The following is a 25,313-nucleotide window of genomic DNA, read 5'->3' on the forward strand; positions in this document are numbered from 1 at the left end:
AATACGGAATTAAATTTACGACACATATACGGGAAAATTCTCTAATAATATTAAAATTTTAAAATACATTAATTAAAAAAAAGTAAAAAAAAATTACATTACTTAAAAAAAAAATTGGCTCGCCTGTTCCTCGCCGATCGGGAGGCTGCAATAGCGGCGAGCCGATCGGCGAGAGAACCGCGGGAATCGGCGTGCCCTCGCCGAAATTCTCACCGATTTGGCGATCGCCGGCTGCAATAGTTTGGCGGGCCGCTCGCTCGCCGACCACTTGAGATGCTCTTATGCATGCGACCTATCCAGACTTACTGTGGACTTGTCATCATCATATTCTTCGTAATTATATTGACGACTTTGATTTGTTTATTAATATAATACGTATTCTATTTCTTTGTTACTACATCTACATTCTGTATTCTAATATTATCTTGATAATATCCGTCAAAGTATACATGTTCAGAATCTGACCGTTAATTAGTGGAGTAGTATGTTTTCTGTTTCATACTTATACCCCGTATAATGTTGAATTTATGGAGTATATTAGTATACGATTAGATTGATAGAGCTCGATGATTAATTTTAAATATTGTTACATATATACAATTTAATTATTTTTATATATGAGTCTTGATCTTTACTTTTAATCATCAATTGCACAATTAGAATACTAACTGAGTTATCCAACTCGGGCAGAATCATGTAAATCAATAGTAGTACTAATTTGATTGGAATTATTGGAGTGTATGTCGAGTAATCCACCAGAGACAGAATCATGTAAATCAAATAGGAGTATTTGAGTACGTTAAATTATTTTTATCAAGGGTTTTCAACAAATTTTAATTTATAGCCTCCATTTTGATTTTTTATATAGCTTGAACTTTGAGAATATCTGATTATAGCCAAAATCACGCAAAAACTAATGTAATCGATGTCAAATTTTGATCACGGTGAAAATCAGAGATGAAACATGAAGAACAAGAGAGGAAAAGAAGAAGATGTTGCTGCCATTGATGGAGAATATTTACAGAGATGGAAAGAACCGAAACTTCACTATGGACTACATTTTGTCAAGTTGTTTTTACAATGAACCATGAAATGCCTATATATAGCTAATCAACCAACCGACTAACCGCCTTCCTAACTAATTCATAATGGCTAGTCCACGTCATACTTCGAGTTGCCATCTTCTAGCTGCATGCCTCTCTAATAATCGATGTTTTTTTACAAAATTAGACCTCAATCGGCGACAAGTCACCATGAAACTAAAGAAATATTCAATAAGTCGTAGTCAATTGTCATAAGTCCAACATAGTATGGTCAAAATCTCACTTAAAACTTAGCACTTCTTAACTAACCTTAAGAAGAGTCGGACCACATTGGTGGTCCGATTATGATGGGAAACTTGTAACTAAAAATTCTCTTAAATATGTAATACATTAGGCATCGGTTTACATGATCAATCGTTGTTTTAGGTGTTTATTACCAAATCACAAGTATCACACTTTAAGTGTGATTGGTGACTACTATCGTTGTTTTATTTAAGATATAGTATATTTTCTTCCTATTATTTTTTATAAATTAATCTAATAATAATTCTTTATTTATCTCTATTATGAACAAATCCTGAATTATCGAATGCATGACAATATTATACCAATTGAGTTGTATACTGTTGTCACCTTTTCTTCTTAAATTTATTCCAAATAAATGTCATCTTTTTTATTAACATATTTTATTATATGTCATTCACTTAAATCGCCACGTTGATGGAAAATAAATGATATACCGAGCCTAGAACTATATGGAAAAGTCGAAAGCTAAATAAATAAAATAAATGAAAAAACGAAGGTTTGCAATAATACAGAATCCAAGATGGATAACATAGTTGAGGAGAATAAACATGGTGACGTGTTGTCATTCTAGTGGTCAGTTTCCTAAAACCCCAATAGAGGGCGTGTGGCTCTCCTCTCCTAACCCAATCTCACAAATCCAATCCCAACCAACAATCCTCCACCTGTCTCACACACACCACACACAGTGAGAACTGAGCCATGGCTGCTTCCTCTTCCTACACAGTCTCTCTCAACACCAACACTTCCAATCTCTTACACCCTCAATTTCAGGTATACACTATTTCCTCTGCATTTTCAAGTATTTTTTTGTTTGTAATAATGAATTAAAGTTGTCGGGATCAGAAAAGCAGTTTCCAAGGGGTGTCAGTTCAAGAAGGGAAAAGGGGTGTGTTCAATCCACTTGTTTTGGAGGGAATTGGCAGTGTGACGAGTGTGAAAAGGAGAGGGTTTGAGATCAGTGCAAGAGCTGGAACTGCCAAGAATATTGAGGTTGAGGTTGATAAGCCATTGGGATTGACTCTAGGCCAAAAGCAAGGTGGTGGAGTTGTCATCACTGTGAGTAATAATCTCTATCGTTCCATTGCTTTTGACAATATTATTGCAAGATACACTATGAGACAAGTAAAGACTGAATCATGCATTGTTTGGTTTGATAGATAGTTTTAATACATATGAGAAGAAACTTGCTAATTTGCTCACATACTACTTTTTATCATTTTCTTTCCCCTTAATTAGGTATCGTTCAGTTGCTTTGACAATAATATAGCCAGATACAAGTATGAGACGAATCATGACATAGAATATTGTTTTGTTTGAAAGATGGTTTTAAAACATATGAGAAGGATAGTAGTACTTGCTAGTGTACACTTCTTATATTTTCTTTCCCCTTAATTTGAAGTCAAGATTATTTTTATTAGAGGAGAAATGGTATGACTCTTCATTTATGTTGTGAGCTTCAATCTCATAAATCGAACATAATACAGATTCAATAATGATTTCAATGTTTTCAACCGAACGACTCCTTATAATACAGGAGTTCAATAATAGATTATGCCTTGTTTGTTAGGTGCTATGGAAAGAGGACTTACGATATAGGCCTTTCATTTCTTAGATAAAAGTTAAGGATCGTTATGTCCTTTATTTTGCTTACTAGAGTTTCAGGTTTGAAGCATTTTCAGTGATAAAACAAGTACTATTTCCTAATAAGTGTCATATTTTTTAAGGGTGCATATTCAATTTTGTTTCGTTGTTTTATCATTTTATACGAAAGTATCTCAACCTTACGATTCAGGCTGTCGAAAACGGAGGGAATGCAGCACGAGCCGGGCTGAAGGCTGGGGACCAAGTGCTCTACACAAGCAGCTTCTTTGGTGATGAGCTTTGGCCTGCTGATAAGCTTGGATTTACCAAAACTGCCATTCAGGCTAAGCCTGATTCTGTTTATTTTGTTGTCAGCAGGTTTTTAATTTTATGTTTTTCAATGGAAGTGTTTTGACGTTGTGGTTGAATTGATTAAATTATGACCTCTTTTGGTGCAGAGGGGCCGAAGTTGATGTGAAAAGGCTACCTAAGCGTCCCGCTCCGCCTGCATTTGGGAGGAAACTCACCGATTCGCAAAAGGCACTATTTCTCTCTTAGTTATACACTCTCAGAATTATCCTTGCACAAACACGTATGAATTCGAAATAAATCGCGTGTTTCAGGCTCGTGCTACTCACATTTGCCTCGATTGTGGATACATTTACACCCTTTCAAAGCCCTTCGATGATCAAGTAAGTTTTTTGCTTTTATAGTTATAAAATCTTCAAACCAAAATGAGATACTATAATTTTTGTTTCGTTGGCGAGTGCAGCCGGACGAGTACGCGTGCCCGCAGTGCAGAGCACCAAAGAAGAGGTTTGCAAGGTATGATGTGGAGACAGGGAAGGCTATTGGTGGAGGTGCAAATTTGCCCATTGGAGTCATCATAGGCCTTCTTGTTGGTGTTGGTGGTGTCGGAGCTTTGCTTGTTTATGGCCTTCAGTAATACAATTATTTTCTATTACTACTATCAATCTTTTCTTTTGTCACACCTCTATTAAATTCTTCCAAATATATATACAAACATCTTTGACAGATATATATTGTTGCTCAATCTATTTAACTTGATACTGACACAAGCTGGGGAATTGGATTCCTATCCAAATCTTTGAGAGATATATATTGTTGCTCAATCTATTTAATTTCCACACCAACTCCCCACTTTAATTCTACGCAAAATTGAAAATACATGTGATCCATGCATATGAAAATAAAGAAAATTAGTTGAAAAAATCATGAAATTTGAGTTTGTTATCAATTATTTTACGACAAAAAGAAACAAGTCGTTGATGTGTATCATATTGTTGATGTTTTTCAACGAAACAATGTCGTTTTCTTTGAATAGACTATATAGTTTAACTCATCACCACCAATAACGTTCATGTATCAGTATGATTCTTTGATTACCATAACATTTTTTCATCATGTTCTTATGAAAAAAAATCCAAACTTTATAGTTTTCAATCGATTTTTATTATTGTGGAACCTAATTTATAGCATAAAATCAAGAAATAAATCAAAGACCATGTATAAATTCGTTTCCGCTAGATGTAATTACTTTTTATAGGCATCATATACACATTAAAAAATTATAATTGTGTTATATAACGTGTCTCTCCTCTCTTTTCCACCGAAATATCACATGGTATCCATCGATATTCACAAAATATAACAATTCACGTGTCATCTTATTTTTATAGTTGAGTATTCAATCAAGATGACAAATGACAAAGGTGTTGGTCTCTTGTATCCAAATGTATGAAAATAACGAATTCACTGTGTTATTTACTAGTAGATGTAAGATCAAGTTCATTATTTATTGGCATACTAATAATTGTCAAAATCCATTATGATAACACTGACTAAATTGTTTTACTATAAAGCCAAAAGAAGAGAAAAAAGAATTACATTTTTAATTAGTGGTGCTGTAATCACTATTATTCAATCAATCAATTCTATGAGTACTATATTTCAATTCACAGGGTTATATTTGTTGTATTTTTGCCTATTTGAATTTTAAATTCTATGTAAGTATATACTTTAATAAAATACGCATTATATTTTAATTTATGATGTGGGTTTAAAGCCTAATCCAAATGGTGGATGTGAGACCATCAAAATTATTTGATTAATTTCAAGCTCATTAATACTCCTTCATTAAACGCAACTCCTTCAATAAATGCAATAAATCGAAAGATATGACTAAGCAGTAATAAAACAAATAAAATACCAAAAGATACTTCAAAATAAATATTTCAATTTACAAAATATGAAAAAAAAATATTAGTAATATATCATCTTGTCTTTATTTAATCCAAAAACTGAACTCAGATATTCAAATTACAGAAAACAACAAAAATCATCTCTCTCTCTCTCTCAATAGAAGAATCTCAGTTGGCACTTGCCACAAATCCTTTCTTTTACTCGATGCATATACTGCAACACTTTTACTCAATGCTATAGGTTTTTCTTCAAAAAAAGCAGCCGTTTTTTCAATACAGAGAAAGCTTTAGAGAGAGAGAAGAGAAGGAATGGAGAGACGAGTGATTTTAGTGTGCTGTGTTGTGGGTTTTCTTGGGCTGTTATCTGCTGCCACAGGCTTTGCTGCTGAGGCTAAGAGGATTAAGGTAGATTTTTGCTTTACTCAAATTTCACTTTTTGCTTTTTTATGTTTGCATTCATTCATATTCTGTTTGGTTCTTCACACTTTTCTGTTAAAAGGGAATAAGAGTTTTAGATTTCCCCTCTAGCTAATTCAAGTAGGGCTTTTTATTTCCTGAAAAGGGATATATTTGATGGATTTTTCAAAGCTCTGTTTTTGAAGCTTTTAGGCAAAGAGGTTGGATAGTTCATTTGATTGAAGCTAAAATAGCAATTTAAAGATTGGGATTGTGAACTTGTTTCGGTGAATATTAGGATTTGATTTGCAGAAAGAGAGTTGAATGTGATGGTAAATAACTGATGTAGGTTGCAAGAATTAGGCAGAAACAAGATTTTCTTGTTATTTTTGCATTATTTAAAGTAGTAGTATTGATTTTGAAATGTATGTAAATAAATTTAGTTGAGTCTTAGTTCCATGTTTTAGGTGATTCAGTCTCTCTTTTAGTTTCCTTAATTTTGTATTGTGATTTTATATGGATCAAGTGTTTCATCTTGCTGTATTGAGCATATATATTTTGTGTATATCTACATAGTTTTGTATTTTTCGCGAATTTTATTGAGTGAATAAGAGAGGAGAAAAGAAGAAAGAGAAGCCCCATTCTCAGTGACCTGCAAAAGAGAGAAGTAGGCATATGCATATCTCTATTTGTCTCAAATAGCGCTAGTTTACTACTAATACTTCCCGGTGCCTCATAATTGGATCATATCATAATATGTTTGATTGTACTAGCTGAGGAATTTCTGAGTAAATTCAGTAGATGTGAAGTAGCTCTGGAAAATTAACTGTACAAGGCTCGTTCTTTTTATCAACACGACTCTTGCATCCATTTTCAACACTGATTATTTGATTTCTTGAGCTTGTTGAATTCTCAATGGTACGTGTGAACCTGCAAAAAGACGATAAGACTCTAAACCCGCACCATTCAGTTTCATTCCCTTACCTTTTCTTGACATGCATAACTTAGTATCGAATATTTATCATCTAAAACTCTATGTGTATTGTCTTCTTATCGCTCGACTAGGTTGTTCTGATCGATTTGCTGATAGTTGGAAATTTTTACGTTTCTTGTAGTCCCTACGAAGTGTGTTGCAAGTCGTTGTGTTGGCTCATCTTTTTGCTTTATTTTTTGGCCAAATTTCTCATTCAATTCTTTAATTTAATGCCTTGTTGTGCTGCAGGGTAGCCAAGTCATGTTTCCATCCCCTTCTACGTGTGTATATCCGAGGAGTCCTGCGCTAGTCCTCGGCTTGACTGCAGCTGTTTCTCTCATGATGGCTCAAATTATAATCAACATTTCGACTGGATGCATTTGCTGCTGGAGAGTCTCTCATCAATCAAGCTCTAGTTGGACTACAGCCCTTGTGTGCTTTGTCGTCTCCTGGTAACTAATCCTCTATCACGTCGTTTCTATGTATAACGCTCATGAAGTCGTGTGAGTTCCCCAAATGTGATCGTGCATGATTATGTGACGCATATTTGGTTATCTTGAATGCAACGGAAAATGGCTTGCTATGCTCCTCGTTGTTCTTCTTGGACAAGAAAACAGAGGAGCCGGTAAATTGCTGGAAAAACCATTGAGAAAAATGATAAAATTCATCGTTTATACAACTGATTTTCAAAATGTTCAGGTTCACCTTCGTCGTCGCGTTCCTTCTGTTGCTCACCGGCGCGGCTCTCAACGACCAGCACGGCGAGGAGAACCTATACTTCGGCAACTACTACTGTTACGTCGTGAAACCTGGTGTTTTTGCTGGAGCCGCGGTCCTGTCCCTCGCAAGTGTGACTCTCGGGATCTTCTACTACCTCGCCTTAATCTCCGGTAAGGATGGGAGTGAAGCGTGGGGCGCACCTGTTCCTCCCGGCCGGGGTGCGATTGCCATGGGACAACCTCAGTTCCCACCACAGGATACGGAGGCCCCTCCTGTCTTCGTGCACGAGGACACGTACATGAGGCGGCAGTTCACATAGGTTCTCGAGCTCGGGAGCTGTGGTGGTTGGTGGTGAGGAGTCTGTTGATATGAATACAAATAGTTTTGTTTGTTTGTTTAGAGATCGTTTCTAGTTTTCTCATGTTTTACTTGCATTTTTCCGTTTGAGTGTATTATTTTTGTGGGCAAAAGTGGAACTATGATTCCAAAGGCCAAATATTTTTTGGAAACTGGTACTTGTTGAGATAATAAATACTACAAGTAATTTTTTTTTAAAAAGTATCCAACAATAAATTATCGGTTGTAAATCATTGCTTATATTAATAAGAAACTACAAACAAGTTACAAAATAAATGGGGTGTTATTGTAGATAGTAAAATCATGAGTAAAGGCCAAAATTGGTCCTGAACATATAGTCATTTTACGATTTTGGTCATAAACATTATCTTTTGGATTTTTTGGTCCTGCACATATGGACATTTGATCATTTTGGTCCTGCACATATGGAAATTTGATCATTTTGGTCCTCCGTCAACATTTTCGTTAAAAACTAACGGTCAACATTATCTTTTGGATTTTTTGGTCCTGCACATATGGACATTTGATCATTTTGGTCCTGCACATATGGAAATTTGATCATTTTGGTCCTCCGTCAACATTTTCGTTAAAAACTAACGGTCAACATTATCTTTTGGATTTTTTGGTCCTGCACATATGGATATTTGATCATTTTGGTCCTGCACATATGGAATTTTGATCATTTTGGTCCTCCGTCAACATTTTCGTTAAAAACTAACGGTCAACGACCGATTTTTGACTAAAACAATGGGTTGGGTCGGGTCGTGTTTGGGTCGGGTTTGGGTTACACGTTAAGAAAAAAAATAATTATTTTTTATTAATTAAAAAATTATAAAACTTTAATTTTTAGTTATTTTTGTTGATTAAAAATATTATAACGACTAAAACATGATGTTATTATACGATTTAAACATGATATTACACGACAAAATAAAAAATTACCAAATTAAAATAATAATTTTTTAATCAAATAATAAAATTAAAGTATACTAATATTAAATCTATATAATAAAATTAAATAATTAAAAATTATTTTTAATAAAATCTATACTTTAATTTTATTAATTAAAAAATATTAATTAATTTTTAAGAATATTATGCTTAGATTTTAACGAAAATATTATGCTTAGATTTTAAGAAAATATTATTTTTTTCTTAACATGTAACCCAAACCCGACCCAAACACGACCCGACCCAACCCATTGTTTTAGTCAAAAATCGGCCGTTGACCGTTAGTTTTTAACGAAAATGTTGACGGAGGACCAAAATGATCAAAATTCCATATGTGCAGGACCAAAATGATCAAATGTCCATATGTCCAGGACCAAAAAATCCAAAAGATAATGTTGACCGTTAGTTTTTAACGGAAATATTGACGGAGGACCAAAATGATCAAATGTCCATATGTGCAGGACCAAAAAATCCAAAAGATAATGTTTAGGACCAAAATCGTAAAATGACTATATGTTCAGGACCAATTTTGGCCTTTACTCTAAAATCATCTATACATATCTACTAAAACATCCACAAGTTACTAGTATTTATTATTTACTTATTCAGTCCACCATTTAAATTGTCACTATAATGAAATAATGAAATGTGAATGTAATACTTCCCCGTCTCATCCTATTTGTCTATTTTTACGTAAGAGTTAGGATATTTTAATTAATATATTATTATTAATTAAGTGTTATGTGATTTTTCATTATACTTAAAATACTAATTTAATTATATTAAAAAATCTATCTGAAATTTACTACCTAAAAAGAAAATTGAGTAACATGGGACGAGGGAGTAATTTTTAGTGGAGTAATAATGATAACCCGGACACTCACCAAATGATCGTAAGAGTTTATTCGGTATATACGATTCTATGAATATTAGAGTAGATTTGTTACATGAATAGAAAGAATAGAGTACAATCATGATGTGATAATGAGAGGTTTTATTTGTATATATGAATAATTTAGAATACATTTGTCACAATCTGTGACTCCATCATGTACAAAAGAAATTTACATGTGAAAATCAACATAATCAAATCCTGAAGTTCAGCTCAGAATTCACCAAATCTTTACATGAAATAGAAAGAATGAAAAAATGAAGTATAAAAACTCTGATGAATCTGCTCTCTTCTCTCTCAGTCTCTGCAGCTATCAGAAAAAGAGCACACGGCTTATCTGATGCGATTCAAGTGAGCAAACGGCTCAGCAGCTGCTGTCTTTGGTGTCGTCTTGGCTACTTCGGGCTTCCCAAACACGTTCCAGAACCTAAGAGTTTCATCCCCTGCTGCAGATGCGACCGTGCATCCATCCGGGCTCTGGAAATACACGAGGATATGTCAAAAAAGGCGAACATGCACGTTTAGAAATCTCAATGTGTGATAAAATGGTATATACCTGAGCCATGTAAAGGACTCTAGATGTATGTCCAGTGAGCTCTGCTACTTTTGCCATTGAAGGATACTTCCATAGAGTGAGCTGATTCTGAGTGAAACCGTGAGAGCTCAGCAGTTCACGCTCGTTTTTGTTCCACAGAAGCGCGCAGACCTGTGAGCCTGTGTCCACCGAGTTCAAGCACGCACCAGTGTGTGTGTTCCAGAACTTTATGCACCTGTCGCCTCCTCCTCCACCGGTGGCAAGAAGATTGCCCTGGAACGGACACCATGCAAGTGCCTTGACAGCGGCTGTGTGGTCCTCGAGCCTGTGAAGCCACTGCGTGGGAGCATTTGACGACGCCATGGACCTGTCCCATATATGAAGGAGATTGTCGTTTCCACCACTGGCCAATTGCTGGCCCGAGGCTGACCATTTGAGCCCGCAGACTTCTTGCTGATGGCCTCGGTAGGTTTCAACGACGTGCGCCCTCACCCTGACATCGTTATTGATGATCTGACTATCCATCCCTCCTGTAGTCAAGATGTGATTGTTCCAGTCCATAGCACCAACTCGTGCTGTGTGGCCGCCTCTCAAAGTTCTCAGCTGCAGAACACGAAAGATTCACCGTTTTAGAAATTGAAAGAGCAAGACAGAACAATCAACAAGGTACAAACAAACATGAAAAGGAACTTACAAGTTTGTTAGCAGTCGAGTCCCATAACTGAACCTCGGAGTTGTTCATACCAATGGCAATGTGCCTTCCATCGGGAGCCCACTTGATACTGGTCACGGGGCCGCATTCATCATCGACAGTAACAAGTTCCGAGGTGCTCCCATCTGAGGCATCCCACAAATAGACAGTACTTCCAAGAGCAATCGAAAGAACATTGCTGCTTCCCCAATCTAGTAAGTTCAAATAGTAGTCATCCAGAATATCAGGGGCGTCTAATGTCCTCTCCGAAGTCTGTAACAAACATCCAATTCATTAGCATCTAAACATCTATTAGAGTAAGCATAACCACACTGCAGCTTTCAATATGAAGGATGGCACCAACCTGTGGAATGTGGCGACGAGGTTTGGCAGCTTTTGGTTGGTGAGCAGCCACTGAGAAGTCACTCGGAATGGCCTCGACTACAGTAGGTGGCTTATTCTTGAAAGCCAGAATTCGGGTTCTGTTCATGTTAAAGGTTTCTGCAAGCTGCTTCCTATATGCCTCCCTAGATGGAGAAGAGTTGATAGATGGATTTTCCTTACCTTTCTTACCTTCTGTAAGCATGGTATGCGCATAATCAAAATCCATTGCCGATCTATTAGGAATGAACCGATCCAACTGCTAACAGAAACAAAAATTATTAAAATGAATAACTCAGAAAAACATCACACATAATTGGCTAACTAGAGGTCTTTCATAAACAAATAATTCACGCAAACCACACCATTTATGAACATAGGCTGACAAACCATATAAACCAGAAGATTATTCATATGAATGATAAAAGTCTAACCAATTAAAAACCAGAACCAACCCTAGGACTCTCAAAACGGCCACATCAGTTACAAATGTAGGCTGATAAATTACATCCAGACACCAAAATTTTGAACTCCTTAGCTACTCAAATGCAATGGTTCAGAAAAGAAATTCAAATTACTCAAAGCAAACTACACGAAAACAGACATTATGATAAACTGAGCTGTTTCTAGCTTTATCACCAAACTAAAAGGTGATGATAGAACTTATAAGCAGTATTTATATAAAACAAAACACAATTATGAATGTAGGCTGACAAATCACATCCAGGCACCAAAATTTTGAACTATTTAGCTACTCAAATGCAATGTTCCCAAAAAGAAATTCAAATCACTCGAAGCAAACTAAGCAAAAACAGGCATTCTGATAAACCTAGCTGTTTCTAATCTACATTCATATACACCACAACAAAATAGTAACTGAATAATCAATTAGATTAATGAAACACTAAACGATAATGGCACATTACATACGTTTTCCCGCGAACTTATTCTCTGAAGAAACTGTTCCTGAAGCGGGAATCGCGATTGGGACTTGTTTGCAGATGCAGATGCAGATGAACGAATCTTTCCTGTTTCCATCACGTTAGCAACAAAATAACAGAAATCTAACGAAATAACAAAAAGAAACGGATGTATATATGCGATATACAACTGTTAATACAAATTAATCAAGCAAAAAATCCTTGAGCCGAAGAAAACACAAATTAGAAGGAAAACAAAGCAGCCTGCAGAAAACAGAATTGGTTAGAGAAGAAACAAAATAAGATCCAATGAACAATCGATGAATGTATGAGAGAGAGAGAGAGAGAAATGATTTTTGTGAATTGAATTCTCGAAATTATATGCGCATTCAATCTTTGATTAGGGTTTCAATGAGAATTGTGTGAGAATATTTTCCTTTGCTGTGGTTTGAAGGAGGCTAACGGCTATAATTTGGACAGAGTCGTTGAGCTATGCTTACACGAAATTGGTAATGATTTTGAGATATAATAATAATAATAATAATAATAATAATAATAATAATAATAATAATAATAATAATAATAATAATAATAATAACAATAATAATAATAATAATAATAAATGATGATAATAGAATATTATTATTTAATTAGTATAAATTTTTCATTGATTTCTAGTCAGTGAGCTTTTTTATCTGAAAGATAAAAGTCATAAAACTGTAATTTTTCATTTTTTTCACAATTGTCACACAAATGCATATATCGAAACTAATGTTACACAAAACAATGTCGTTTCGGATAAATCAATGTCGTCTTTTCATTTTTAATAATTTATTTATTTATTTTCCATAGAATAAGAAAAATACAATTTCATCTTTTCTCACCTATTTTAACATTGCATTTATCCAAATCCAGTAATGGATAAAATGAATTCGAATGAAGTTATTATTTCCTTATCCAATGAACTATAGCCTAATTCTTTTCAGAGGAAAGAGGGAAATTGAAAGTGTATGTTTTTGAATTAATTTTTACAGTATTAAATACTAAAAAATGTTGAAAGTGTGGACTATTATCTCCGAGGATGATTTTCCAGCACTCAGGTCAATTGTGATCAACTCTCACAAATCCCATAGAGTCGGAACCATCTAGGGTTGGAATTCTATAAATACTCGAATTCTATAGTTAAAATATTATTGAGAAATATAAAGTTGAACTCATTCTCATTTTTGTTTTATTTTCGTTAAAAATCTTCGTTGTTTCCTCTTGCTCGCATCCCAAAGTCTATCATGTTTGTCTATGCATATTGTGATGGAGTTGTTTGTATTTTTCTATTTGTATTGTGGAGTACTTTGATGGTTTGAGTAGATTATGATAGTATAGTGAGTTGTTAGATTAAACAGAATGCTAGCACCGCATATTGTGACAAATATTTGCATTTTGTTAGTGCATTGTTTACCTGCAGCCAGGGTTATGCTATCATAACAATACCCTTTCAACTGTCTTAGTTTCTGAAGTTAGAGTTTAAAAATTAGTAAAATTGAGTTGTTGTATCATGATTGAATAATAAAAGCTCATGTAGTTTCCTTTTTTCCATGACTTACTTCTCTAGGCCAGAGATATAATAGGAAATAGCCACAGCTAATTACAAGTTCCAATCGTTTAGAACATCTGTTTGCATCGGAACTGTCAAGTACTGTGTAAGCTCATCAGTAGTAGGGGCTCTCCTTTTCTTACAAGCAATCTGGTAGGAGTAAAGGCTGATGAACAAGAATATAATATAGAATCTGGAATCAGAAATGGTCGGCTTTATTGAAAGAAACTGAATAGCAAAACAAGAAAGGGAAATCCTCTGCAGAGGCCTAATCCTCACGAAGGAGGCCTACGAGAAAAACTGGTCCAATAATGATCTCTCCAAGATGATCTCTCTATTAGGAGACTCTCTCTCTATATATAGGCAATTCTAGTGCTAAAATAAAGGAAACCGTATAACAAATATTTGAAAAGCATAAAAATAGGAATCAGCTCTCTCCCTTAATCTTCTCCACCTGCTTCCTCCTTTCTCTCTGCCGGCCCAACCATCTTTCTCTCTCCCCCTCCTCCAATCCGTATCACAATCTCCTCTGCAAAAGATGCATTCCCTCTGTCCTCTGGATCCTGAGTAGCATATCAGTTGCTCACATGTGAAAAATGATCTCAATTGTCTCTGAATACAAAACGACTTATTTAATGATGCTCAAAACGACGTTGTTCGATTAGAATAAGTACTTTTATTGTCTTTTTCTTTTTATTTTCTTATTTTAGTTAAACAGTCAACATAAACACCATTTTTTATGCGTATGAGACAACTGAAACTTCGCGATTTAATATTCCATTATCAACCCTCATTAGACAGGCCAGAATTATACCACAAACTTATAATTTAAATAACTACTATCATAAGATAAAAAGTATATTCTCTAACACATCTTCAAGGTCCACACACACACAATTGATTAGTATACAAATCTATAGTCTGCATTCCTATCTCTTGCAGATGCCACCTACGTTGTTTTGTTCTTATGTATACAAAGCTCACAATCTTCCTAAAAACATATCTGAGGCTGCTGCAGCATATTTGTCAGAAAATCAAGAATCAAATCAGTATTTTTCACAACAAAATGTGACAACAGGTGTAGTTATTATATAAAATTATTGCCTAAAATTTACATGAAACTAGTAAACAATCAACATCTACAATAATCCATATTATTACTGATGCCGACCAACCAACTCCTCATGTAACCTACTGAATACCAAGTTAACCGGTATGCAAGCGACTGTCGTGGGCAGATTCCCGGTTTTGATCATCCCGCCCACTTGAAAACAGCTTGTGTCGTTTCTGGGATCACTCTGATGCTGCTCGTCTGATGCAATCGATGAAAGGCTTCGTATCTTTTGGTTGGCTGACGGGCTGCTCTTCTTGGGAGAGTTTCTTGAGAACTTCCTGTCGATTGGATACTGGGGGAAGCTCCTCTGCGTCACGCTCCCCTTTAGGCGAGTGCCTTGGTCGATGAATAGAGCGTGCTGCTTGCTCTCGCCGTTCAGGAACGGGCGGGGAACACGGGAATTTGCTGTCCTCCGACCGGTCCTCCACACTGAAGGAAGTGCAGGAGTCTCCAGAGGTTCTGGGTGAAAATAATCGGTTGTAGAGACATGGTTCTCAGACAAATCACTTTCAAGAGCTTCGATCTGGATAGGGTGGCCTATAATAGCGTGACCATTTAGCTTGCTCATCAGCGAGATCATTGGGACATCTCGTCGATAGTTGTTGGCCTGGACTTCCAAATCCACGTCTATCAGCATGGCCCGACCACCAAAAGGATGCCTCCCGACAAAGAAAGGATCTACGTATTCTTGTGAATCCTCCCAATATCCTCTGGTGATTGACTGATTATTCCAAGCAAAGCCATCCAAATCAGCGGTCTCATGAGAACTGTGTAGTCCTGTCGATCCATAACTGGATGCATGGTTCCTTAAACTTTTATCGATTGGATCAGCCTTGAAACCACCACCACTGCTCCAGTTGGAGTTTCTGCTGTTCGCATATCCTTTGGGAAGCTCAGCATCAGTTCTGTCAGGATACTTTTTCCCAATGTTGCGGTTATTTCTTTTCCCTTTGAGTCGCCACTTGGAAACCTCCACGCTACTTGATATGTAGCCATGGGGTAAATGATGAGGCAAGCCATCGGCATATGCCATTTCATCAAAGTCATCACTACTGCTAATGCTTCCATGGTCTTCATGTGTTTCAATACTCCTTGGATATTTCGGTTGTAATTCTATAGAACCCGCACCATCTGTAAATCCATAACATAAAATGGGTGGTGAAAGCAACCATGTAAGAAGAAATTAAGAGACAAGAACTAATTTGCAGATCAGGAAAAATAGCCAGGAAATATTTACCGGCTGAATCACCAGGAAGTCCTCTAGTCACAAATACAGTTACACCACATATTTAGACGGCAAACTTAATTTAAGAAATTGTTATAGGCAGTTCCAAAATGTAGAATATTTAGACAGTATGCTGGACCACCTCAAAATTGCAATGATGTCATGATTCGGCCCCTAGGTTATATTGTAGCTTTGCAATGATTTCAAGAGCAATACAAAATATCTCACCAGATAGAGGAGCCATGTCTTCATCGGAATCCGACTCCACAGAATCAGTTTCTGAACAATCTGTTTCAGTATCCTCTGTAGACCCAGAAATGTGGTCTTCGCCAGCATCAGCTTGATAGCTGCTTTCGTCAAACTTTGAAACTGGTATTTCCATCTGGGTGGTTAGATTTTGATTATCATTGGAACAATCCCCAGAATCATATGTCAAGTAAGCATTTCTACTCCTCTTCACCCGAGATATTGCAACTCCAGAATGCTCCTCTCCTGATCGAACCCAAAACAGAACAATTAGCAACCTGATAAGATACAATGGAAATCTGATACTTAAGGTACTCTTCTAATGGATCTCTTGTCTGCAGCCTAGACAATTTCTTTTATTGTACAGAAAATCACTTATTGAACAGCACAAGTGTGGAGTTAACCAAAACGTAGTTGAGAATATTTGAGAATGCTGAGGGGAGAAGCTTACTCATCGGTGGAGTAGTCCGGAGACCTAAGTCCTGCAACCCTCTCATTCGAGGTAGTGCACCAGCACTATCATCATCACCGCTAGGTTGATTTACATCCTTAACCGTCTCTTCGCATAGATGCTGGTCTGTCCCATTCTTTTCTACAACAGCTAAACCAAGCATCTCCGGTAGCTGGTCAGATCTGGGGTCTATTTGATTTCCTGCGCCATTTCCCAACCTTTCTGAAGAAGTAACAGCATCCGGCGATTTTCTCCTGCCATTAGACGAATTTCCTGATTTTCCATATTTCTTCTCCATCAGTTGCCTCTCCAATTCAAGAGCATGCAATATTGCATCTTCTCTCCGTGCATATTTCTCTCTTTTCTTTGGAGGCATGCCCTGAGCAGCTTCAGCCCTTTCTATGCAGTCATCAAACACCCCACACCGGAAAGCTTTCACTCGTTTTGATTTCTCCAAGTTGTACCAGTCCCTAGTATTACATGCAAGACAAAACATCATATACTAGACAGGGAATCTCAAATTCTACATTCTTTTTAATTAGCTTAGAAGAGTAACTCAGAATATAATTCATCATTTAAGAGAGCATCAGATGTAAAAGTCAAAAGACAAACATAACTAGTCTAGAGGAACAAAATCACCAACATGTTTTTTCTCCACATAGGCTGTAGAAAGAGAGGCTACATGAGCTTGTCAATCAGAGAAAACCTCAGGGCTCATGGTACATACCCATCCAAATTCTCATTTAAGTAATTGGTGAACTCACATTAATGATATAGGCATTTCATTTGTGCGATTAGATGAAGGGCTCAAAAAGATGGATTTGTAAGTCCTTTAGCTTCAGCGTACTAAAATGCAAGACACTGAGGGATGCAACCTAAGCTTTAGAAACCTGAGCTGTTGGATTAGAAATAACTAGATTGTTATGATCTTCAGTTTCCCTTTCCCTGTTCTAAAAGGAATGATGCCTTCACTGCAGAAGATCTCAGTTAACTCTTAGAAGCAATGAGTTCTTTATTCATATTCTACACAACAGAAGGCCGATATCATATTAATTACAAAATATACTTTTAAGTCTCAATTCTTAAGTGAGGCATCCTTTGCTGGTTGATATTAACACAACCAAAGCCACACAAGCGCGCGTAGAGTTTCAGAAATTTTCATGCATCAACTACTGGCTTAAGAGTTAAGATCAATGCTTCAACATACTTAGAAGCCTATCGGAAGCTTACAGAAGCTCTTCCATTGATTTTTCGCAAGCACAATATCAAGTGTGAGACAATATAAAGTACGTGACATAAAACAGTCAAGTTAAACACTGATGCCATCCATATTCCATCATGTTAACAAAAGTCACTTAAGAAAAGGATGTGAAATGAATCCAATGGTCTTATTTGACCTAATAGCCATCATGAAAGAATATGAGAACTAAGAAATAGCCATCTCATCCAAATCCATCAAAAAGAACAATGAGGCAGAATAATAAAATACGAACCCTTATTGCGAAAAACATTCCATGACCAGTGCAGTGTTATTCTGAAATTATAAATAAAATAAATACCCCAAGCAAAGCCTTCAATGGTAGGCCATATTTGTGAACTTGAAAATAATAACACTTGACTTATTCTTTTATGGAAGCTTGGACTAATATAATAGTACTTCATTCATGCAAAACTTTCCTCAATAATTTGATTAAAGCATGTCTTTTTTTGCTTGAAACTTCATACTACTTCTTATCAGTTGTCAATTAATACCTACCAGTAATTTTCAGTTGCATTAAGCACAACTACGAATTCAGCAAATGATTGACCATCAAGATTCCAAATTTGCACCAGCACATAAATCTATTATCAGCTGCATCCACCACTACCATATACACAGACTAATGACAATGCCATTAAAGTTTTCACCATAAACGAAATAAACGCCTTTCAAACTTACACACTAGCATCCTCCCTCCCTAGAAGCTTGACAGGAGTTCCTGATCTCGGCGATGTTATATGAGACGACTGAAGCTCCTCCGGCCCAAGTATCTTCCCCGGCCACCACGAACCATTTCGTCGCCGGACCCAAACTATACTCCCCACACTACAATCAACCACTCCTCCTGTTTCTGAGCTACACATCCCTTATACAGAGATATATGACAAAATGTATGTATATATAAAGATTATTACAAGTATAAGCCTATAGACAAAACAAATCCCATTTCTCCAACCTAAAACTTAACTGATCTCCACTTTCATGCTCATCGGAAGCTACAACGCATTTAAGGGCGGATCACTCCATCACATAACTATTTCAAAACGCAGCAATTTAACAAAAAAAAAATCAATCAACCAAATCAGAGATCCAATGATCGAGAAGCGAATTCGAGCGTCAATTGATCAGCCTCCAGAAAAGAAGAGAGGAAACAGCGATGATCGAAGCAGAGTAATTGGGCGTGGGGCTATGGTTAGGGTTAGGGTTTCCATTCAAAATTTTCAGGGGGGTTTCATAGCTGGGGGCGATTGCGGTTGAATTACAGCGATTGATTGGAGGTTGGGATCGAAGAGAGATGAGAATTTGATGTATGGAGAGGAAAGTATGTATGTATAGGTGTATGTATAGGTGAGTCGATTTTGTGCTGGTTGAGTGTTGACTCTGCGCTTCAGGTGCATGAGTTGTGTCTATCATAACTCATAACCTTAGTTTGGGTGAGCGTTAAGGCTCTCGTCACCCCCGGCTCACTTTAGCGCTGGCTGCGTACGGAATAGCTCGTTGTTTGGGTCTTCGTGAAAATAAGACAATATTTAGGTGTTTTATAAAAGCAATAGTATTTCACATTAAATTGTTGAGGTGTTCTCTTTTAATTTTCTTCCTAACAATTTTGATACTACCGTTTCTATAGTTTTTGCTTAAAAGTCAAATACTCGTTCCGTCCCATTTCAGGAGTCCCTATCACTTTTTTGCGCTTGTTTTATAAAAATGATGAAATAAGATATAATAATTTTGAGAACACGTACTATATAAATAAAAATTGATTATAGGTTAAAAGGTTGATGGGTATTCCAATGCTACTACTTACTATATAAATAAAATTTGAATAATTAAAAATCGTTGTCAATAAAATATTAGTGTTCTCACAAAAACCCAAATATCGAAATTTTCACGATTTTATGAACTCTAATAATATTTTAAAAAGTACGCTAAAACTAAATGTATTTAGTTCATTCATAAAATTTCTAGAGTACTTTAATCGAGACATTATTCATATATATAATTATGATATATTTCATAATTGAGAATAATTTTAATAGCTTGTTTGCAAGCCACCCTATCTATCCCATCTAGACTTTATTTTTTTTATTTTGAAAACGCTTTTTAATTTATTTAAAGTTAAAGAAGTAGTAGATATCATCATTAAATCATAGAATAATATATAGTTGGCAATTAATGCAAATGAAACGTATATATCAAAAGTATACTTTGTTGTATATGAATATTTTATAATAATAACAAAACTATATTAGATGGTTCAATTGGATTATTAAAATAAAATTTACATAAGCTAGTTTCATCCCTTTTTAATTACAAATTTATTAATAAATTTTGAGACAAAATTAATTTTATTTGGTATTAGTAAAGAGAGACATTAATGTTATTGCTAACAAATATTTTAATCGTCCCTATAAACACGCAGTGAATTTGCACCCGTAAATGACCAACCCACCATTTGAATTTTCAAATGAAAATGCATAATTTGGGTAACCATTAATTATAACTTTAAAAAGTATTTTTAATTCTTTAGTGTGTGTAATGAAACTTTATACGAATTTTATTGGCCTTAAAATTAAAAATAAATTATTTCAATTATAAAATATTGTTAATGTTATTAGAAGGCCTGTCAAGAATCGAAAATACCTATTCTTAAAGGAAATATAGAAGATTAGTGAAAAAATAAAATTTTCTTAAACGAAATATAGAAGATTAGTGAAAAATAAAATTTTATGTGTTTGTTTGGTTCTCAAAATCAATGCTACAACAAATCTTATTTCTCAAGCGATCGGCTAACGCCTGATGTCCGCGACCGACCTCTCGTCCATCCTGTTCGCGTATCACAATAGTGGACTAACACCATGCACAAGTCGCTACCGGCGGTTGGAGCAGACACTAGTCCACTATTGTGGATGATCTAATAGCCTGTCCCAACGGCTCAATCCCTTTTCTTTGGCCAAAATTACATTATTTTTTGGCGATCGATTTTCCCATTGATGATTTTCTAGCCACTTGTTGTTGGTCTAACAACGGGAATTAATTTTCGTCTAGCTACACCACAACAATAATAAAAAATTATAATAGTGTTAATTTAATCTTAAAACATAGTTTCGTTGATCAAATTAGATCATACACTAATTTTTTTTTTTTAAAGAATATCTTATTTATCTCAAATATGGTATGAGTAGTAGGAGTATATTTTATCTCAAATAATGATAAGAATTACATCTCCAAAAACAAATAATTTGAATTTCAAATCCTACGCTCTAACTACAAAGTTGCCGCTACACATTCTTCACTCCATCTCACCGCACACTATAAATACCACTTCACTATCCAAACACTCATCAACGTAATCCAAAACGTTCCCACATATCCAGAGCATAGGGTTCAAGTGAAAATGGATTTCCACAGCCTTTCAAGGAGAGAATTGCAGGCATTGTGCAAGACAAACAAGATCCCCGCCAACGCGACGAATGTTGCCATGGCTGATTCTCTCAAAGCTCTTGAGATTGTGAGTAGATCGATCATTTTCTGCTGAATCCGGACTGTTTTGATATTATCCTGTGTTTGATCGCTTTGTAATTATGATTTGGCTGTTAACTTTGCATTTAATCAGCTTTGATTGATTGATCGATCGATCGATTTGTTTGTGGAAGTAGAGTTACTGGAATGAGAATTACTGTGATATAGTTTTAGTGATCATGATGACGATACTGATGCTTCGATCATTTTTCATTGAATCTGGATTGTTTTGATACTGTCCTGTGTTTGATCGCTTTTTAATTATGATTCCACTGTTAACTTTGGTTTATAATCAGCGTTAATTTGATTGATCTATTGATCGGTTTGTTTGTGGAAGTAGAGTTATTGGAATGAGAATTACTGTGATATCATCTTAGTGATCATGATGACGAAACTGATGTTTCAATCATTTTCACTGAATCCGGATTGTTTTGATTTTTTCCTGTGTTTGATCGTTTTGTAATCATGATTATGTTAATTTTGGATTTTAATCAGCTTTTTTATTGATCGGTAGATCAGTTTGTTTATGGATGTAGAATTTATGAATGAGAACTGATGTGCTATCATTTTAGTGATCATGTTGACGATACTGAGGTTTCAATCGAACATTTCGTTTATCAGATGCTAGTCTTCTCTTAGATCACTGCTCCTTGTTTGCATCATCGACACTGTTAATGGAGTTGGAATGCTATTGATTGTTGAAATGATGTTTTGAGAATACTGATTTGGCTCAAACATTTCCTTTGTTGTTATCAAGCTAGTTTTTGGTATTGGTTAATAATTCATCCATATGCGATCTTGATCATTTGTGATTTGAGGACTTTTGTGTTGAAAAGTACTATACCATCATTTTATTTAATGAAGTGCTTATTAAATTGTTATCTGCATACATTTTCATTATCAATTTTTTTATTTCCCATGTGATTGGCAGGTTGAAGGGGTTGAAGAGGTGTTGCAGGCGTTTAAATCTGGAATTTATCAGTCATCAGTCGAGCCACGGTCAAGGACTGCAAGGAAGAAGGATGTTTTGTTGACCCCTGCTCGGTCAGGTGCTGCTAGCCGGAGGAGAAGAGCTGCTAAGGAAGACAGTACACTTCAGCAAGTTTATGGAACAAGGCGGTCTGCAAGGTTGGCAGAGAAGAGTGCCAAGTTACAAGGAGTCCCTTTGTTTTCGAAGAAGGATTTGTTTACTGATGATGTTCAAGACTTCAAAATGAAATTGGAAGAGAGCCTGGATGGTTCGGTTGAAGTCTCGGGAGTTACTGATGTGGAAGAGGCCGAGAGCAAAGATGAAGGGCAGGTAGATTCGAGTGATAAACAAAATGTGTCTATTGATCTAGAAGTGGCATCCGTAGCTATAGTGGAGGACAATGATGGACATCAATCAAACCTGAAGGAAGTAGAGGTGCCCAAGATTGAGGAGGAACATCATTCTACCGTGGAGGCTAAAATAGAACTGAATGAGAGTAGGGTTGCAGAAATTGAGCAAGCAGGTTCTGGTTTCGAGACTGAAGATAAAAAAGCTTCTCATGATGAATCTCAAAAGGCTGATGGTGTGTTTGTCACCCTACCTGTTTAATAACAATAAGAGCCAAATATATATGTTCTGCTTCGTACTTACATTGTTACTCTTAAACAGGATTCGAAGCCATTCAAACTTCTGAGACCAAACCTACAAGGGTCATAGCTGACATTATAGAAGAAGAGAAGACTTCTGAAGATGCAGAATCAGTAGATGAAACAATCGTTGAGAATGGTGAGAGATTAGTTGTTACATGTACAATTTCATTTTCTCTTTTCTTTGCATCTTGAATCTCTAACACCTTTGTTCGTCATCCTTCTTGTGTTTATGTTCAGAAGATCCTGCATTAGCTGTGTCTTCTGGCACTGTTATCGAAAGTGTTGGCGAAGTGTTCGTTGCAGCTGAAGCTATAGCTTCTGAAGAGAACAAAGAAGATCCTGAGCTAAATAGTATGACTACTTTATTGCTCATTCTTCTTGTTTTTACTTAGTTATTTAGATTATATTGGCTAATGAAGATTCGTTAAAAACTGCAGCTGATTCAAGTGAAACCATATCCAATCCTGATGAATCAGATTCAGACAATCTGGATATCACAGAAGAATCAACTAAGAGTAATGATTCCATGGTTTCCGAAACCAGTTTGAGGAGCTACGAAGATGATGTTTCTGACTGGGATGAACAAGCAACACCAGGAAAAGATGCTGCAGCAAGCCTAGAGAATTCTCCAACTCATCAACTAACTGCTTTTTTGGAGAATGCAACAGTTCCATCTCTCAGCATTCAACCAACTCGTTCGACACCAAGAAGGGCGTCTGATTCTGCGAACAAGGCAACCTCAGACAATAAAGAGAATGAGAATGAGGAAGATCTTGAGTTAAATGGTATGATTACTTCTTGTTTTACTTAGTTTAGTTATTTAGATTATATTGGCTGATGAAGCTTCATAAAAAACTGCAGCTGATTCAAGCGAAACCGAATCCAATCCTGATGAATCAGATTCTTTGAATCTCACTGAAGAATCAACCATGAGTGATGATTCCATGGCTTCTGAGTATAGTTTGACGAGCAACGAGGAAGATGTTTCTGGCTGGGATGAACAAGTAACACCCAAAAAAGATGAATCAGATTCCTTGGATCTCACAGAAGAGTCAACCAAGAGTAATGACTCCTTGGCTTCTAAAATCAGTTTGATGAGCAACGAAGATGATGTTATCAACTGGGATGAACAAGTAACACCCAAAAAAGACGCTGCAGCGAGCCTAGATCATTCTCCCACTCCTTTTATGGAGAATGCAGCAGTGTTATCTCTCACCATTCCTCCAACTCTTCCGACACCAGGAAGGGCGTCTGTGTCCGCGTCTGCAAGCAAGGCGATCATGAGAACGGACAATAAAGAGAACATAGGCAGTGGAAGTAAAACAGCGCCTGTGAAAGAGAGATCAAAGATTGTCAAGAAAATTGCTGAGAGTGTCCCCATGCTGGATGATCTGAAGGGTGAAAATGAGGTAAATCATCTTTTTCTTGTGGTATAAATCTGTTTTAATCATAACTATGTTATGATCTAAGGTTTGTGTGTTGTTAAAATAGGCATCTGCAGCTGCAAGAACTGCTCTCCAAGCCCTGTCGGATAATCAGAAGGCGAATTAAACCTCATATTGTTTGAGTATTTTCATTCCAGTATGAATATGAGAGAGAACTAATGTTTTCTAGTTCTGATTTTGTGACTACAATTTATCTCTATATTTTGTATTGTTTGGACAAGGTCACACCCACAAGGTTTCGGTGCATGAAATGTTTACTTTTTCTTTAAATCTGAAAATTATTGAAAAAAAAGAGCAAATAATCGAAAAATCATCAAGTTTGGAAAATTTCTGGTTATTTCCGTTGTTTTAAAAAAATACTAGTACTCCTATATTATTGGAAATTATTACTAGCATTTATGAAAATATGAACATAATTCTTAATAAAATATTATTCTATGTTTGGAAATATCAAGAAAAGTTATACTAGAATTTTAAATTTATATTAATCATTCAATTTCAATTAAATAATTGTCGTGAGAATTGAATTAATGAATCGAATTAAAACATTTAATTATTTTTTATTTAATTAATATTTAATTGATAATTTTACATAATCTATAATTCGAAATTTATATTAAGATTTATTTACTTTTAGTTAGTAATTAATATTTAATATTATTATTGTTCACATTATTATTTTGAGTCATAAATTTATTATTTTGTAGTAAATTATTTATTGATAAAGTAGTACTACTAATAATAAATTGTTATTATTATTATTATTATTATTATTATTGTTGCAATTATTTGAGATTATTTTTATGAAAGAGAAGAGATGGCATTTCCACCAGTATTTATTTCATTCTAGTTTTTCCACGTTTCATTTCTTTC

The 25,313-nt window shown here is 35.6% G+C and overlaps 5 protein-coding genes across 8 annotated transcripts; 3 read left to right on the forward strand and 2 right to left on the reverse strand.

Annotated features, from left to right (window-relative positions):
• The first annotated feature begins 1,957 nt into the window (after positions 1-1,957).
• LOC121793008 lies at positions 1,958-3,969 on the forward strand. Its single transcript, XM_042191185.1, has 6 exons — positions 1,958-2,120; positions 2,193-2,405; positions 3,142-3,308; positions 3,389-3,470; positions 3,554-3,622; positions 3,703-3,969. The coding sequence occupies exons 1-6, from the start codon at positions 2,049-2,051 to the stop codon at positions 3,874-3,876; spliced, it is 777 nt and encodes a 258-aa protein (XP_042047119.1). The 5' UTR covers positions 1,958-2,048; the 3' UTR covers positions 3,877-3,969.
• A 1,296-nt stretch (positions 3,970-5,265) lies between these two features.
• Positions 5,266-7,799, forward strand: LOC121793009 (protein MODIFYING WALL LIGNIN-1-like). Its single transcript, XM_042191186.1, has 3 exons — positions 5,266-5,557; positions 6,771-6,973; positions 7,221-7,799. Exons 1-3 carry the CDS (start codon positions 5,462-5,464, stop codon positions 7,558-7,560), a joined length of 639 nt encoding a protein of 212 aa, XP_042047120.1. The 5' UTR covers positions 5,266-5,461; the 3' UTR covers positions 7,561-7,799.
• A 1,727-nt stretch (positions 7,800-9,526) lies between these two features.
• On the reverse strand, positions 9,527-12,447 carry LOC121767493 (cell division cycle 20.2, cofactor of APC complex-like). 2 transcript variants are annotated; one of them, XM_042163780.1, is made up of 5 exons: positions 11,979-12,447; positions 11,032-11,307; positions 10,671-10,940; positions 9,998-10,579; positions 9,527-9,918 (listed from the first exon to the last, which is right to left on the reverse strand). In XM_042163780.1, the coding sequence occupies exons 1-5, from the start codon at positions 12,084-12,086 to the stop codon at positions 9,775-9,777; spliced, it is 1,380 nt and encodes a 459-aa protein (XP_042019714.1). In that variant the 5' UTR covers positions 12,087-12,447; the 3' UTR covers positions 9,527-9,774. The 2 variants fall into 2 exon arrangements, with proteins under 2 accessions (XP_042019714.1, XP_042019707.1); XM_042163773.1 differs by having other exon boundaries at positions 11,032-11,310.
• A 2,134-nt stretch (positions 12,448-14,581) lies between these two features.
• Positions 14,582-19,304, reverse strand: LOC121793010 (uncharacterized protein At1g51745-like). Of its 2 annotated transcripts, none has more exons than XM_042191187.1 (4): positions 18,535-19,304; positions 16,596-17,065; positions 16,127-16,390; positions 14,582-15,804 (listed from the first exon to the last, which is right to left on the reverse strand). In XM_042191187.1, the coding sequence occupies exons 1-4, from the start codon at positions 18,717-18,719 to the stop codon at positions 14,717-14,719; spliced, it is 2,007 nt and encodes a 668-aa protein (XP_042047121.1). In that variant the 5' UTR covers positions 18,720-19,304; the 3' UTR covers positions 14,582-14,716. The 2 variants fall into 2 exon arrangements, with proteins under 2 accessions (XP_042047121.1, XP_042047122.1); XM_042191188.1 differs by lacking the exon at positions 18,535-19,304 and adding an exon at positions 18,352-18,512.
• A 1,916-nt stretch (positions 19,305-21,220) lies between these two features.
• LOC121770579 (dentin sialophosphoprotein-like) lies at positions 21,221-24,667 on the forward strand. Of its 2 annotated transcripts, none has more exons than XM_042167320.1 (7): positions 21,221-21,364; positions 22,307-22,928; positions 23,015-23,131; positions 23,233-23,346; positions 23,433-23,780; positions 23,857-24,404; positions 24,487-24,667. In XM_042167320.1, the coding sequence occupies exons 1-7, from the start codon at positions 21,251-21,253 to the stop codon at positions 24,544-24,546; spliced, it is 1,923 nt and encodes a 640-aa protein (XP_042023254.1). In that variant the 5' UTR covers positions 21,221-21,250; the 3' UTR covers positions 24,547-24,667. The 2 variants fall into 2 exon arrangements, with proteins under 2 accessions (XP_042023254.1, XP_042023262.1); XM_042167328.1 differs by having other exon boundaries at positions 23,236-23,346.
• Positions 24,668-25,313: the final 646 nt, after the last annotated feature.

This window comes from Salvia splendens, chromosome 2 (genome assembly GCF_004379255.2).
Source record: "Salvia splendens isolate huo1 chromosome 2, SspV2, whole genome shotgun sequence".
Classification (NCBI taxonomy): Eukaryota; Viridiplantae; Streptophyta; class Magnoliopsida; order Lamiales; family Lamiaceae; genus Salvia; species Salvia splendens.

Coding starts and splice junctions, on each gene's coding strand:
- LOC121793008 (XM_042191185.1), top strand. CDS start 2,049: ATGGCTGCTTCCTCTTCCTACACAGTCTCTCTCAACACCAACACTTCC. Junction 2,121..2,192: donor TCTTACACCCTCAATTTCAG/GTATACACTATT, acceptor TGTCGGGATCAG/AAAAGCAGTTTCCAAGGGGT. Junction 3,623..3,702: donor CAAAGCCCTTCGATGATCAA/GTAAGTTTTTTG, acceptor TGGCGAGTGCAG/CCGGACGAGTACGCGTGCCC.
- LOC121793009 (XM_042191186.1), top strand. CDS start 5,462: ATGGAGAGACGAGTGATTTTAGTGTGCTGTGTTGTGGGTTTTCTTGGG. Junction 5,558..6,770: donor CTGAGGCTAAGAGGATTAAG/GTAGATTTTTGC, acceptor GTTGTGCTGCAG/GGTAGCCAAGTCATGTTTCC. Junction 6,974..7,220: donor GTGTGCTTTGTCGTCTCCTG/GTAACTAATCCT, acceptor CAAAATGTTCAG/GTTCACCTTCGTCGTCGCGT.
- LOC121767493 (XM_042163773.1), bottom strand. CDS start 12,086: ATGGAAACAGGAAAGATTCGTTCATCTGCATCTGCATCTGCAAACAAG. Junction 11,311..11,978: donor GAATAAGTTCGCGGGAAAAC/GTATGTAATGTG, acceptor TGTTTCTGTTAG/CAGTTGGATCGGTTCATTCC. Junction 10,580..10,670: donor ACTCGACTGCTAACAAACTT/GTAAGTTCCTTT, acceptor CGTGTTCTGCAG/CTGAGAACTTTGAGAGGCGG.
- LOC121793010 (XM_042191187.1), bottom strand. CDS start 18,719: ATGTGTAGCTCAGAAACAGGAGGAGTGGTTGATTGTAGTGTGGGGAGT. Junction 16,391..16,595: donor CCGGACTACTCCACCGATGA/GTAAGCTTCTCC, acceptor GGGTTCGATCAG/GAGAGGAGCATTCTGGAGTT. Junction 15,805..16,126: donor AGACATGGCTCCTCTATCTG/GTGAGATATTTT, acceptor ATGGATTTACAG/ATGGTGCGGGTTCTATAGAA.
- LOC121770579 (XM_042167320.1), top strand. CDS start 21,251: ATGGATTTCCACAGCCTTTCAAGGAGAGAATTGCAGGCATTGTGCAAG. Junction 21,365..22,306: donor CTCTCAAAGCTCTTGAGATT/GTGAGTAGATCG, acceptor TGTGATTGGCAG/GTTGAAGGGGTTGAAGAGGT. Junction 23,781..23,856: donor GGAAGATCTTGAGTTAAATG/GTATGATTACTT, acceptor AAAAAACTGCAG/CTGATTCAAGCGAAACCGAA.